Here is a 15,428-nt window from a genome sequence, read left to right on the forward strand (position 1 = left end):
TGACGGTCCAGAACCAGATGAGCTGAGAGGACTTGTTTGCGTATCAGATTCCCGAAACAGTTCAATTTCACAATCCTACAGCCTACATCACGTAGACTACTGCTAATGGCACAAGATTCCTGGCAGAGGTTTGGCTTCTGAGCCAGGTTTGGTTGCTGAGCCAGGAGAAACGAAGGGAGGTTTTGGGATAGAGAGGAGGAGCCAGGGCTGTAGGGAATTCTCAAATACCCGTTGCTTGTGTGCATGTCCTGCCTCCTCCCTGCAGTACTGTCTGCAATCAACATGACAATTATCCTCCTGCGAAGTCTTTGGGGTAAGTGGAGTTCTTTTCTCTTTGATTTTATCTTGGCATACCATTGCCAGTTGTTCTCTGCCATTGTTGCTTTTTTTTCTATGGCACAAAGCAAATGTGACATTGCAAGGAAATGAAATGCAGCTGGTGGTGTCTGCAGCGAGCTGAATCCTCCTTCTCTCAGTTAGATGCCTGCAATTAGTCATCCATATCTGACAGCTCAGTGTAGATGCTCAGATCCCCTCTCTGGAATCTCAGACATCCACAGCTGGACAGCTGGGAGCTGCCCCTACCAGTCACTTCCAAGGGCCTCATTCAGCACCTGAATGCCAACTCTTATGAGAAAACTGCACACGGCCGGGTTCCCTGCCCTTGTTTCTGTTATGTAGAGCCACAGCATCTGTAGGTTTCCATGTGTCAGAGACGGGAGCAGAAATAGAAATCTTAATAATATCTAAAAGAAAGCCAAGTGGAAAATGGACTACGCTAATGCCACTTGTGCTATGAGCAATGTTGCCCTTGCCTCAGGCTTTTAACCATTGCTTGGGACCTTGCCAGACTGCCACATTTAGGAGCAGAAACTGCTGTTTGCACTGAGCCCTTCTTTGCTGCTGACCTTCCACAACGCATACAAAGTTTCTTTCTCCTGACATCGCAGGACAAACAGATCCTTGCAAGTTCTGCTCTCCCTTCCAGGGTTTGCTTCAGCATCTATCCAATCTCCACATTAAGCAGTAGCCACATTGCACAGGCTTCCATCTCAAAAGCAATTCTTCGCAGAACCCCATAATCAGAGTTGTCCATGTTGCAATTCACCATATCTTGGATGGGAGGGGTATGCATCGTTCCACTGATCACTGCAGAAGCCTAGGTAATTTAATCAGCGTGGAGAACAACTTGCTGTTGTGAGTATGGATGAGAGGAGGAGGGAAATCCCAACTGTGCTGTTATATTTTGTCATTACTTGCCCAAATAATTATATTTTTCCCAGTACACACACCTATATATATGTGTTTGTGTATGTATACTCACTTTTTCTTCCTTTATCTCTTCCTTTATCTCTTGATCCCAGAAGCTGCATGCACTGAGAAAGGGAAAACCCACTGGCAGCAGGGCTTGGAAGGCTGACAACAATGATGAGCTGTAGCATTGCTCTCAGTGTGTCATCTCTTGTCTGATGTCTTGCTTTCCTGAATCCCCATACTTAGTGAACCAATTAGACTCACAATAACATCTTATATTTCTTCTATTCCAGCTTCCCTTGCAAGAGTTCTGCTGGTAGGTCAGTATTTGTATCAGTCAGTGGAACTGTGAGTGAGCATTCACTTCTGTCATAAAATGCCACACAAAACCATGCTGCGTATGATCAAAAGATTCAAGCGTGGTACTCAGACACCTTGGTCCTGTTACTGTGGCAAAGGATTTTTAGAATTATTGAGGTTGTAACAGACTTCTAAGATCAGCTAGTACAACCATCAACCCATCACCAACATATTCACTATACGTGTCCTTCAGTGCCATACCCTTTTCTTGAACATCTGGGACAGTGATTCCACCCCTCCCTGTGCAGCCTGTTCCAGTGCCTAACCACTGTTTCTGAGAATAATTTTTTCCTAATTTCCAACCTGAACCTCCTTTGGCACAACTCAAGGCTATTACTTCTTGCCCTATCACTACTTCCTGTGACTGATGCTCAGAATTCATGTCATTTGCACCGAGTGCATTTCATTCAATTCTTCTGTGTACCAGAAGAGTTGAATTTTTTATATATATACATGAAGTTAGCGTAAGTAAGCATCTATTTTTAGAATGTAGAGAGTACATCTTTTAACAGGACAAGGGGAAATGGCCTTAAGTTGCACCAGGAGAAGTTTAGGTTGGATATTGGTGTAGGGAACCTGCTTTGGCAGGGGGGTTGGACTCGATGATCTCTGGAGGTCCCTTCCAACCCCTACAATTCTGTGATTCTGTGATATCAGGAAAAACTTCTTTACAGAAAGGGTTGTTACGCATTGGAATGGGCTGCCCAGAATGACAGTTGAGTCACCATCCCTGGATGTGTTTAAAAATTGTTTGAATGTGATGCTCAGGGACATGACTTAGCAGAGGGTTGTAAGAGTTAGGGTAGTATGGTAAGGTCATGGTTGGACTCGATGATCTTTGAGGTCTTTTCCAACCTGAATGATTCTGTGATTCTAACAGTGACTCATATATGCCCATACAACCTCTGCATCTTGTGCTAAGTGTCACACTGGGATACAAATAAACATTTAACTGACTGCTTGCTGTCATTTCACCTCCGTTTAGCCAAGAGTGACTTTGAAATCTCACACATCCCGATCAGACAGAGCTGTGACAACCCACAGCACCAACACGGGTCCTCATCCCATCGTTACCCCCACCCCCATCTCATTACAATCATACCATCCCTGTATGTCCCACTCCCCCCCAGTATCACCACGGGCCCTCAGCTCAGCGCCATCCCCATCCCATTACAGCCAGATCGCCTCCGTACGCCCCAACCCCGCAGCAGCAACATGGACCCTCATCTCACCCCCTCCCCGTTACAACCAGACCCGCCCAGTTTCTACCTAATATCAACACTGCCCCTCTCACCTCACTGCTCCCACCCCGACGTTACAACCAGACCCTCCCAGTATAAATTTTATAGTTTAAAGCCGTTCCCTCAGGACTCACCCGGGGCCACCCCAGCCGGGCCCCTCCGCCGCCCCCCCCTCACATCCGCCCGGCGCCGCTGTACGGCGCCTTCTCCCCCGTGCCAACTTCCGGCCGCGCTGCGCCGAGCGTGACGCCACTTCCGGTAGCAGAGAGCGTAACGTAGCGTGAACCGATGTGGGTAGGGCGCATGCGTACGACTTGTGCGGTACGCGGGGCTGCGCATGCGCAAATAGCGGGCTGGCGGGGCGGGAGCAAACAGGTGAACCTCAGCAGCTGCGGTGTTGTGCCTTCCTGTCCTTTCACTGACTTTTTTCCCCTTCTTTGGCCACATTGTTCTTCTATCATCCCTGATCCAACTTTGCTTTGCGTGGCTGAGCGTGTGGCTTTGTGATTTGGAGACCTTGTGGGACTGGAATGGCCCCCAGAGGAAGAGTAAGGCACCGCAAAAGGGATTTCTTCCCATCCCTACGTGGTGCTGAGTCAGCAGGCTGAATGCAGGATCTGGAGGCTGTTAGAAAGACTCCAAGAACCATGCTGGAAGTTGTAGACCATGAGGTCTCTGTTAGGCTCCCCTTCTTTGAGCCAAGCAAACCAAGACACCTCAATGGCTCCTTGTACTTCTCCAGACCCTTCCCCAACTTCATAGCCCACCTTTGAGCACTCTTTAACAGTTTTATATCCTTATATGGTGGAAACCAAAACAGTACAAACAGTGCTTGAGGTGAGTCTGCACCTCCAGGGTTGGGGCATCCACAGCTTCTCTGGGCAGCCTGATCCTGTGCCTCATAAATAAAGAATTTGCTCCTAATGTCTAACCAAAATTTCTCTTCTTTTACTTAAAATCCATTCCTCTTTGCCCTAGACAAAAAGTTCCTTTCAGTCTTAAACCTGTAATTCAGTGATCCCAGACACTACAGCAAGAAGTACGGTGGGAGCTTATAGAGTCTCCCTTTTCTGAGTAAATAAGCCTTGAAGAACCATGGCGTCTGTCCAGCCCAGCCCTCCCCTCCCTTCCCCTCCCCTCCCCAGAAGTGAGAGAAGTAGATGAGACAATCCAGCCCTCTATTAACCATAGATACCCTAAGGAGCTTGGTCCGAGGGGGAATTCTCTAAATCCCAGACACGTCCCATAGGATGTGCTGGTGGCTGGGAAATCCCAGGGCATCTCAGCCTGCTATGGCTGGAGTTTCCTGGGTCTGCCCTGCTCTGCACTGAGCATCCAATCACACTCAGGACAGGCAGACAGGGTGAAGCAGGAGGTGTTGCCCAAACTGTGAAATGCACCCTGCACTGCTTCTGGTGGGGACAGAGTTAATTTCCTCCCCAGCAGCTGCTGTCATGCTAGTGTTTGGATTTATGATGAAAACAATGAAATGAAAGCACTCAGATGCCGTTGTTGCAGAGCGATGCTTGCACAGAGCCAAGGACTCTTCAACCTCTGATACTGCAGGAACTGGGTGGGACAGGTGACCCCAAATGGTTCAAGAAGGTACTATGATGAGCTCAGCAATGAACGATGAAGAAAAGAAGGAAGGGAGGAACATTTAAAATTACGGTGTTTGTCTTCTCCATTAACCATTATGCAGGATGGAAATAACTGAAAATCTGCCTGCTGATGAGAAGGAATGAACTAATTCCATATTGTGCTTTGCTTGCACAAAGCAGCTTTGGTTTTACCTGTTAACTTCTATTTCAGCTGGCGAGTTTTCTTGCCCATTCCTATTCATTTCTCTTCCCCATCCTTGCCAGATGTGATGTTAGGGCAACAGACCTGTACAGGTCCTACGATGAAAAAGCAGGAGAACAAAGCAGCTGCAGCCACCCAAGGCAGGGGGGCTGGATTTCCAAGTCCGGTTTCTGACTACTTTCCCTGCAAGAAGTGAATGAGGAAACCAGTTCTTGTGTTTGCTTTCAAACAAAGAGTCAATGTTTGCACAGCTCTGATGAAGCTGCTCAGGTTACCATCAGCTGTCCTTGCAAATCTCCATCTATCACTGCCTCAGTATGAGCATTTTAGCATTATGTATATATATATATGTATATATATATATAAACTGCTATATATATATATATATATTTACAAACAGCTACTTGCACTCCTTTTTTTGAGAGGGTGGAGAGATCACTTGAATATTTTCCTTTTTCCTTCTCTATTCCCTTAAAAATTTAGGTGCCAATTTAACTCTTACTGAGAGTACTCTTTCTCCCATAGTTTTCTACCGATGGGGCACAACACACTTTCAATGGAAACCTTCCCCTTGGCTATCAGACAATGCAAAAGGAAGGGAAAGGGATGAAACCTGGATGCCTCTTCTTTTCACCTTTGCTGCTGGAGGGCTCTGAAATGCATTTCCTGCATATTTGGGAAATGATATTGAAGATAGAAACCTCACGTTCCCTGTGAAGAACATCAGGGTGAAGTGGGGGAAAAAAGTAACAAGACTTAACAAAGGGTAAGAGAACATATATATATACATACCTAAAAATATGTATGTAGGTATATATATATATGCGTGTATAATATATATCTGTACACTTATCCATAAGAATCAAAGCAAAATTAAGTATAATTACTCACGACTGCTCAGCATGCATGGGAGCATCTCAGCCATTTCACAAGCCCACTGCACAGCTCAGTGCTTGCAGCACGCAGCTGGAAACCTCGGGGTGTTTTCTATTATGTGTAGGATGGGAAGGAACCATGCCAAGCTTTAAAAAAATGAATAATTTAAAAAAAAAAATGTAGAAAACAGTTTCCATTCTTGGACCAATCACTGCAGAGACTGCTGGAGTCACAGCTCAATAGCTCTCTCTAAAAGCATTGTGTTCCCTAGTAGATGAGTTTTCCTTTCACTATGTAACACAGCCTTCAATGCTGGAGCCAAAATACATCAAGATACCAAGGGATAATACTTCATAACAGCACTGCTGTTCATTTGCTGGGGCGAAACTCCTGAAGCTTTGAGGAAAGGATGAATCCAAGACGTTTTCAGAGGGGATGAGAAGCAGAAAATCACTGCAAGAGCCATGCAGTTCATAGAATCATAGAATCATAGAATCACCAAAGTTGGAAAAGACCTAAAAGCTCATCCAGTCCAACCGTTCACCTCTTACCAACAGCTCCCACTAAACCATGTCCCTCAACACAACATCCAGCCTTTCCTTGAACACCCCCAGGATCAGTGACTCCACCACCTCCCTGGGCATCCATTCCAGTGCCTGACCACCCTTTCTGAAAAGTAATACTTCCTCATGTCCAGCCTAATGTCCAGTTGTGCTGGTAAGGTGTTGCACAGGGGCTGTGTGCTTGTTTCAAGATGCTTTGCTTCACACACATGCATGTCCAACTTTTGGCTTGCCTGGGCCACACTGAGTGAAGAGGAATTGTCTTGGGCTGCATGTACCTGAGTAGCTCTGAAAGTAATGCTTCTTACCTGTATTTACCTGGAAATGACCACTGGTACAAAAATCATAATAGCGCTATTTGTCAACTTCTCAGCTACAAATCACTACTTTTTAATACAGTCAACACCATGGGGAGGAACTCCTGAAGTTTTGAGGAAAGGATGAATCCAAAACATAGAGGTCGAAGAGCAGAAAATCAGTGCAAGAATTGCAGAGTTGTGCAGGTTGAGATGTGCAGTTGATGTGTTGCACAGGGGATGTGTGCTTTACATGAACGTGTCCAACCTTTTAACTTGCCTGGGCCATGTTGAGTGAAGAGGAATTGTACTGGACCTCATAAACAAAGGCTGCTCTCACAGTAATGCTCCCTATATATTTCCGTGGAAATGACAACTGATACAAAGTGCATAACAACACTGTTTGGTAGGGCAAGTTCTCAGTTAAAAGTGACTATTTTTCAAGATAGCCACCACCATTAGCTATGCATTTTCACCAATGATCAACAAGAGCCTGCATGCCGTGCTCATAAAAATCTGCACAAGTGGATGTGATCGCTGTCACTGTCATCACTGCTGAAAGACACCACCACCACCTCTCTGTGCTCACATCCACCAATTGTTCTCTATAAACGTTTGTTGAGTGTTGATGAATGTCAATGAGTGCCTTTTTTTTTTTTTTTTTCATGGAGGAATTGAATTTCACTCCTTTGCATGTCAGATGCCATTCTGTTGGACTCCCCTTCTGCTGCCATCTGTCACACAGCAACATTTAGCAGAATATTGGTGGGAAAGTTCAACCTCTATTGCCATCCCACCAACATCTGCTTTTGGCATCGTGGGCCAACGCACTAAAACAGGAGGCATTACTTTTGGAGTACTTCTCATGAAATATAGAATACAGTTAAAATATGTAAGTAACAAAACTTATTTTAATTTCTAATTTTTTTTCATTAAAACAGTAAAAAAAAACAAGACATGAAACCAGTGGGATATTTGACCTTGTATCTGTGACACAATCAGTGGTTCAATAGAAGCAGTATGCATTCTCAATGAATTCTCAAGGTTCTCATCTGAGATTTTTGGTGAAATGTTACTCTCCTTCATCCTTGACAGTAGTTCCTCACAAATGTGCATACTGCCAAAAGTGGTGGCACGAATAAAGCATTACAGTGAATCAGGGGATATTTCTCTCTTATGACAATCTGGTAAGAAGATGTGATCATATTTTTGAGTTGAATGCTGATTTCAGCTCTGCACAATCCATTAGGAAATACTCCTGTGATGTATTTATATCAACTGAAAATGGAGGTGCGAGTGTACCAAATACTGATGATTTTTTTTGGCAATCTTGAAACCCGTTTTCAAATTCTTTTGCCAGAACCTCCCTGTGCCCTGGTTTCAACCTTGACAGCCTTAATAGCACAGCACTGTTAGGTTGGTGCTGAGTGATGGGTGCCCGGGGTGGGAAAGATCCACTGCCATGATGGTGTGGGGCTGGGGGTGGCCCCAAAGTGTGTTGTGCTGGGCTGCAGGTTGGACCTGCCTGTCTGTGTCATGAGCAGGTTGGTCGTGCATTAATGTGCAGCAGGGCAGCATGGCCACTCTGTGTTTTCTTTGGAATTCTGTGCAATGTTGCATCCCTCATCTCTGCAAGCTGTGAGTCTGCTGCATGGCTTGGATAATTTAGGCAAAAAAATAAAAAAGTATTTGAGGCAAAAACAAGAAAATGACTTACAAGAATCAGAGTGGAGGGATTTAGAAGCAAACACTGCTCCTTATACTCCTTTCCTGGGAAGATCTTTGGTCCTAGATTGAGTCTGACCCCTTTTTCTCTTCCACAAAGAGCCCCAAGCCCCCTTGGCCAGGGGTTGTGGGGCTGGTGCCACAGTTCCCGAATCTCTTGAGCTACAGCAAGACAGCAGGACACATCCGTGCATCCCGTGTCCCTTATTGGGCTGATGGTGCCATCCTGTGGCTACAGCTTCTTTCAACAACCCATCTGACTACAGACATATCTGAAAAAGGGTTCTGATTCCTGACAGGTTTGTCTTGAACACAAACCACTTAAGGTTTGGATAAACAGCTGGCAAACCAAATGGGACAATTCAGCTGCTTAATGTGTTACTTTTCTGCAGTAGCAGCTGTTGCAGGAATACATGAGCAGTGGATCTCCATTTTAGATTCATCTCCATGAGAAATGACATTTCAGCAGAGGCTCCTGTTCTGTATGGGAAACTGGAAACTTGCTGCAACGCCCTGTTTCCAATTCTTATTTTTAGGTGAAGGCAAGGGCACTCCTAAACAACGGACTGAGCAGATTGCAGAAAGTTTCTTTTTGTAAGTTTTGAAAGCAGTTTGAGCTGCCTCCTGCATCTAAAACACATCCAGCAGCATGTACATGGGTAAGAAAGGATGTATTTGGTTCATAGACACCCACATGCCAAAGTGTCAAGATTTAGGATAAACCAGTAACACGCATAATCACCAAACTCATGTATGTCTTTGCAAATACAAATGTCAGTCTCCCCAGCACAAGAAAAAAATGTGAGCTTGACTGTTTGCAGGTGATTCTAAGGTTGACCTGGCTCTTTGTGTGGAGTTTGTCAGTAGGCAAAGCATAACTCAGGGGTCAGTACTGGGGCCTGTCTTGCTCAGTGTCTTTATTGATGCCCTGGATGAGGGCACTGGGTGCACCCTTAGTAAGCTTGCAGATGATACCATGTTGCCATGAGTGCACCCTTGGTAATTTTACAGATGACACCCAGGTGGAAGGAAGTGTCGGTCTGCCTGGGGATAGGAAGCCCTACAGAGGTACCTGGTCAGGTTGCATAGCTGGGCTGTGGCCAGTGGGATGACATTCAACAAGACCAAGTGCCAGGTCCTACACTTTGGCCACAGCAACCACAGGCAATGCTACAGGATTGGGGCAGAGTGGCTATAAGACTATGTGGAAGCAATGGGCCTGGGGGTGTTGGTCAACACTTAGCTGAACATGAGCCTGCAGTGTGCCAAGGTTGCCAAAAAGGCCAATGGCATCCTGGCTTGCCTCAGGAATAGTGTTTCCAGCAAGAGCAGGGAAGTGATCATCCCTCTGTACTCAGCCCTGGTGAGGCCACTCTTGAGTGCTGTGTTCAGTTTTGGGCCCCCCACTACAAGGACACTGAGGCCCTCCACTGAGGAACTGGATGATCATTGCAGTCCTTTTCAACCCAGGCCATTCAATGATTCTATGAATATTCTTACAAGCATACTAATTGCCCAATTTTTTAATGATCATTGAGACTAGCATAGTTTCTCTTTGGAAGTAGGCAAGCCTACAGTTGTTAATTAGCCACCAATTATAAAAGGACAGCCAGACCTTCAGGTGAAGATGTGGAGTCTCCCTTGGACTGCAAGACGAAAACAGTTCTTTGTAATGATTTGTGGCTTTCCTTGTAGCTTTTAGTTTAGTTGAACTTGTGTCTCAACTCTAAGCAACAAAGGGGTTAAGTGAATTTATTACTCCTACTGTACCTGTGGTTGGTTAACATTCCTCTTTGAAGTGATTGAAAATTTCTTAATCGCATTTTCCCCCGTTTGCTTCGAAAGCAAAACTACTCAAACATTTTAGATATGCATTATCTGTTTTATTTACTTTTTGATCTACTTAATCAGTGCACTGTGTTACACAAAATTGTCAAAGTACTTTTTTTTTTTCAAGGAAAGCCTTACTGTATCCCTTCCATTTAGAAAATACTTTTAATTTAACATATGACCACGTGGCTGCCTTTTTACAAGAAGTATTTCTTGCACTTTGCTTGCTTCTAATTAATGACATTAAACAGCACTGTCTGTTTAATGGTCTGCAGAGAACATAAATTGCTGCACTGAGGGAAGAATTTCTTCTCTTCTTCTCCCTTTGATGCTGTTCCAAAGGCTTCTCATTTGGCAAAAGAGAAAGGACCTTCAGCTCATGAGAATAGGGAGTCTCAAGTGCTTGTGGGCTTTTCTGAGCAGCTGTGGGATATATAAATGGTAAGAAATGCAGATACTGCAGGAGGAAGCCATTCATGGATTTTTTTACATATTTTTGAAGGAAAGTGGAGAGTTCTATGGGAAAACATAAGGGCACAGAAGAAAAGTGTGGCCTTGCAGTGGATTTGGGGCAGAGAACACACGGGACCAGCTCTGCTCACTGATTTGCAGGAAGGGGGTGGCTGTTGGACCTTGGATCTCGTTAATCATTGCTCCAGAATGGTGCAACAAGGAAACCATTTCCCTCCCCTTTTGATTCTCTCTCAGCTTCTGGAAGAAGAGCAAAGCTGTATTTTGTGTAGAAAACGAGAGCTTGGTGTTTCCAACTGCCTCTTGTCTCCCTGGTTGTCCAGGCTCTTACTAAGATAGCTGCTATGCACCCATCCCAGCTGTGAGGGCAGGTAAACACATGAGGCAGCAAGGGAGGGGGAGTTGAAGTTGACCCCTTAGCAGAGATTTAGCCTGAGGGCTCCTGAAATGCCTTATGTAGTTGTTCATTTGGATCCCCATAAGGAAGGATTGGAGAGTATCTGAGTGTGTTCTCGTGTAACACAGAGCTCTTCTGATGACTGGGAGATGGAATTGCTCCTCTTTGGGACTGGTTATGCGGGAAGACATTTCCTATCTGGAGTTCAGTGCTCTATCCCTTTCTCTCCCTGTTACAGGCCTGCAGAGCTGCAGCACCCAATTCCCATCCAAGCACGATGCGGGTGCACTACGTGACGTACAAAGGCATTAAATTCCCTCCAGCCTACAACTCCGTGCACAGCTTGAGTTTTGCCCACAACGAGTTCCTGGTGCGGGACAACGACGTCTTCAACATCACCTACCCTAAATCTGGTACCACGGGGATGTCCAAGGGAGGACAGAGAGTCTGGGAGAGTTGTTCTGGATAGATTTTGTGGGGAGGTCTATGGCAGAAGGTCTGTGGGGTTGTGGGAGAGTTCAGCTGTTGTTCAGAAGGTGAATCTGCTCTTGTGATGGGAACAGGAATGCTTTGGGTGAGAGATATATGTACGTATATATTTATAGCACTGTGGTTGTGCATGGGCAGGAGGCAGTTTCTTCAAGGCAAAAAGACTTGATGGTGACATTGTTGCTGAGGTCCAAGCATCCTGAAGCCCTGGGCAAATCCCTTGCTCTGTATTTCTGTTGTACCTGGTAGGTACCGTGTGGATGACTGAGATCCTGAGCCTCATTCGCAGCCAAGGCCACCCCAGCTGGAACCAAACTGTCCTCAATTCTGACCGCATGCCTTGGTTCTCAACCCGCCTGGGTCTGGAGGCAGCCCTCAGCTACCCCTCACCTCGCCTGCTGACCTGCCACCTCCCCAGGCACATCTTCCCCAAGTCTTTCTCCCATTCCACTGCCAAGGTGGGATCATAGAATCCAACGTATATCCAACATATCTGCTGTATATGCCCTTGTGGGGTGGGTGTGCATGCAGTGCCTGAAGGGGAGCCTGGGAGGACCGTTGCCCATCATCTGGGAAACGTTACAATGATGGACGTTGGATGAGGACCCTTGTAGGGCATCCTACACACCCTCTGAATGGAAATATGCAAGTCTCATCTCACATCTGCACCTTTGGATATTCTGGGGAACCTCCAGTGGCTCTAAGGAGCCTATGTGTTCCTCAACCCTTGCCTGAGGTCCACATTATTGTATCTTGCACTGAACTGATCCTCCTTTGACAGACCCTTCCATTTGCAGATCTACCCCAGTGCCGTTGCCTGCAATTTGTCTTTCCCTTCTCTGAGCATCTTACTCCTGTATGCACTCTCCCCCAGGTTATCTACACCCTACGGGATCCTCGAGACGTTGTTGTCTCCTACTTCTACTTCTGCCGGATGTGCAACAGCTATGAGGACCCTGTGTCCTTTGAGCAGTTCTTAAGGGACTTTCTCAGTGGAGAGTGTGAGTGTGGTTTGTGCTCTCTCAGGGCATGCTGGGGGTTCCCTATCACCTCTATCTCTACAATCTTTTCGTATGGTCCACTGGTGATGCCTGTGAAACAGAACTTCCTCTATGAGAGAGGTGAAGTGCCTAGCAAGGCACAAAAAAGCACACAAATTTGATTTTTAATTTGCCTGCCTTCTACAGATTTCATTTTTCTCTTGGAAATCTTGACCAGCAGACCCCTTCCATTCGCAGGTCTACCCCAGTATCATTCCTTGCTATTTGTCTCTCCCTTCTCTGAGCACGGTCTGTGTCTGTTCCTACTCCTGTGCTTACAGGATGAGGAAGCAGCACTGTCTCAACAACATATGTTTGAACAAGGAAACAGCAGCAGAAAGGTGGCTGGAGAAGACCCCACTGCTCATCTGCAACAGCTGAACCTCCCAGTCACACCTGATTTCAGGATGCTGTTGCTCAGTTTTGCATCTTGTCAACTTCCTGCTGCCTAATGAGGCTCCTCCTCTTCCCTGCACACCTCATGCCATGCCATGATCACCCCATAGACTTGTGCCTTCTGTCTCCCATCAGTGCCCCATGGCTCCTGGTTTGAACATGTCCGAGGCTGGATGGAGATGAAGGACAGGGAGAATTTCTTCTTCATCACCTACGAAGAGCTGAAACAGGTAGTGATCTTGGCAGACCCACCTGCTCCAAATGTGCTGATGTGTCGCCCTAGGTGGTAACAGGCTTATTCTGTGTCCCTAAGGACCTGCAAGGCAGTGTGAGACGCCTCTGCCGTTTTCTGGGACAGAATTTGGATGACGATGCTATCTCCTCAGTAGTCCAAAATGCCTCTTTCACGGCCATGAGGCAAAACCCTATGTGCAGCTCCATCTTGCTCCCTGCAGACATCATGGACCAGACCAAAGGCCAGTTCCTGAGGAAAGGTGAGTAGCGAGGTCCCCATCGAAGTTCTGGGTTTTGTTGTCCCTTTGGCAGCACTAGAGAATGAGGAGGACACATCGCAGGCACTTAGGTTAAGAGAACTGGGTTTGTGGGGATGGCTATTCATTTTGGACAGCTCTCAGTGTAGTAATTGCACTCAAAGACTGTGCAGGAAGGAGTATTGTACAGTGGTGTGTGCTCTGAAACAGAAATATTCTTTCCTCAGGCATCTGTGGGGACTGGAAGAGCCATTTCACAGTGGCACAGAGTGAGACCTTCAACAGAATCTACCAGGAGAAGATGAGGGGTTTGGACGTGGCCTTTCCTTGGGACAGAGACCAGGATCCAGACTTAACTGAGACCATCTAAGTAATGGAGTATCAGCCATCTATTGGCAACAGGGGTAATGGGTTGCTGTTGGATACAGGGAGTTGGATCCATGAGTACAAATGGCTGCAACATGTTGGGGTACAGTTTGCTGCCAAGCCAACTGTGTGCTTTATCATGGGGATTTAACAGCTCAGCCTTGTCAGTGAATGGGAAAAATGTGCTGCAGAACAGGAACTACCTAGAGATCATAGCCAAGTGCATCAGAGACAGTCAGACTTGTAAAGACTTTTTAATGTCAAACACTAAAGAATGACTTAGGGATATCAAAGAAGGGGAAGACCTTTTGTGCATTTTGGCTCAGGCACGGTTCTGTGATGTGTGAATCTCCAAGCCTCCACAGAGCATACAGGGAAATCCAGCTCTTTGTAAGTGCCAAAATACAGCTTGTATAATACCCACAGCTTTACTTCCTGGACATGCAGCCAGAGTTGCTTGGGCATGACTCCAGCCTTGGCCAGACACAACCTGATCTATTCAGCCATAGAAAGTTATCTTATGGACAGTGAGCAGTGTCTTCCATATTGGTCGGAATGGCATATCCATGTTGTGCAATGTCATAGCTAGAAGATGACCTGACTTAAGGAAAGACTACTAACGCTGTTGTAGACTAACTTGCCTTTATTGTGCACCCATTCAGGCCAATCACGTTCTAATTAATGATCATCCTTGTGGGAGCTTAGAAATAAAGGACATGTGGCACAGCATTAGACAGTGCCTACAAAATCATGGTCAAAATTGTTTCGTCTTACAAAGAGTACAGTTCAATTACCTAGTTCATGTGCTGATTGCCTTATTTATATGTTTGCATTCGAGCTATGTGCGATGCATTCTATACTAAGCATGATATTACTCTCCCACCAGCCTGCTAATACTGTGGGTTTGGGCCACTGCCTTAGCTGGACTTTGTAGAAGCTGATTATGAAGCAGCTTGTGGGGCAACAGGCCATGTTCATATCCCAATAAAGATGAGTTAAGCGCTGTGTGGTGTCTCCAACATCATTCAGTGCACATATGGCCCCCACTTGGACTTTGGAGATATTAAAGCATTCTTATCATACAAGGAGATCAAGTTAGTAAAATAGGACTTCACATGAACCTATGCTGGCTATGGTTGACTGGCTATGACTGAAAGGAAATCTTCTTCAACAGCAGCAAAACAATGTTCTCCATTACTTTTCCAAGGACTGAGGTTAGACGGACAGGTCTGTAGTTTCCCAGATCTTCCCTCATGCCACATTCCCACTTTGAATTTACTGGACTGTTGAGATAAATCCATCTATAACATCTGCTGATTCCTTTGGAACTCTGGAGTGGATCTCACCAAGCTCCATGGTCTTATGAACAACAGGACCCTTACAATTTCAGTGGCCACAGAAAGAAAATCACTGCTCCCTTAATCATGGACCTGAAACTCATAGACCATCGTTTGTATTTAATACCCCAATTCCCATTTATAATATATTTAATACTATAAATAGAAACAACAAAAAAATATCCTTCAGAACAAGCAAATCAGGCCACGGTTCTAAGACATAGTATGACAGCATGGCATGTGGGATCAAAATCAGAGAGGCTAAGGTGCAAAATGAGATAGGTAGAGCAAAGGGTACAGCAGGTAACAACATTCTGTTGCAAAACCACATTTACAAGATGGGAACAAGTAGGGAAAGAGTTTATCAGCAAAGCAGAAAGGACAGGAAGATAGTGAAAGCGTGTGCAAACTGTGCTGAAGTGCTGAATCTTTTCCACTTTCATTTTTTGTAGAAATTCTTCTTATTATGACGCTACTAAAATAATGAAAGAGA

At 45.6% G+C, this 15,428-nt stretch overlaps 1 protein-coding gene across 1 annotated transcript; it reads left to right on the top strand.

The window, feature by feature from the left end:
* Nucleotides 1-11,063: 11,063 nt before the first annotated feature.
* LOC306956432 (sulfotransferase 2B1-like) lies at nt 11,064-13,602 on the top strand (the record flags this gene model as incomplete). Its single annotated transcript, XM_079547703.1, has 6 exons — nt 11,064-11,229; nt 11,555-11,763; nt 12,180-12,306; nt 12,877-12,971; nt 13,055-13,235; nt 13,460-13,602. Exons 1-6 carry the CDS (start codon nt 11,094-11,096, stop codon nt 13,600-13,602), a joined length of 891 nt encoding a protein of 296 aa, XP_079403829.1. The 5' UTR covers nt 11,064-11,093.
* Between the last annotated feature and the right edge of the window lie 1,826 nt (nt 13,603-15,428).

This window comes from Tetrao urogallus (genome assembly GCF_951394365.1).
Source record: "Tetrao urogallus genome assembly, chromosome: 30".
In the NCBI taxonomy this organism is placed as follows: domain Eukaryota; kingdom Metazoa; phylum Chordata; class Aves; order Galliformes; family Phasianidae; genus Tetrao; species Tetrao urogallus.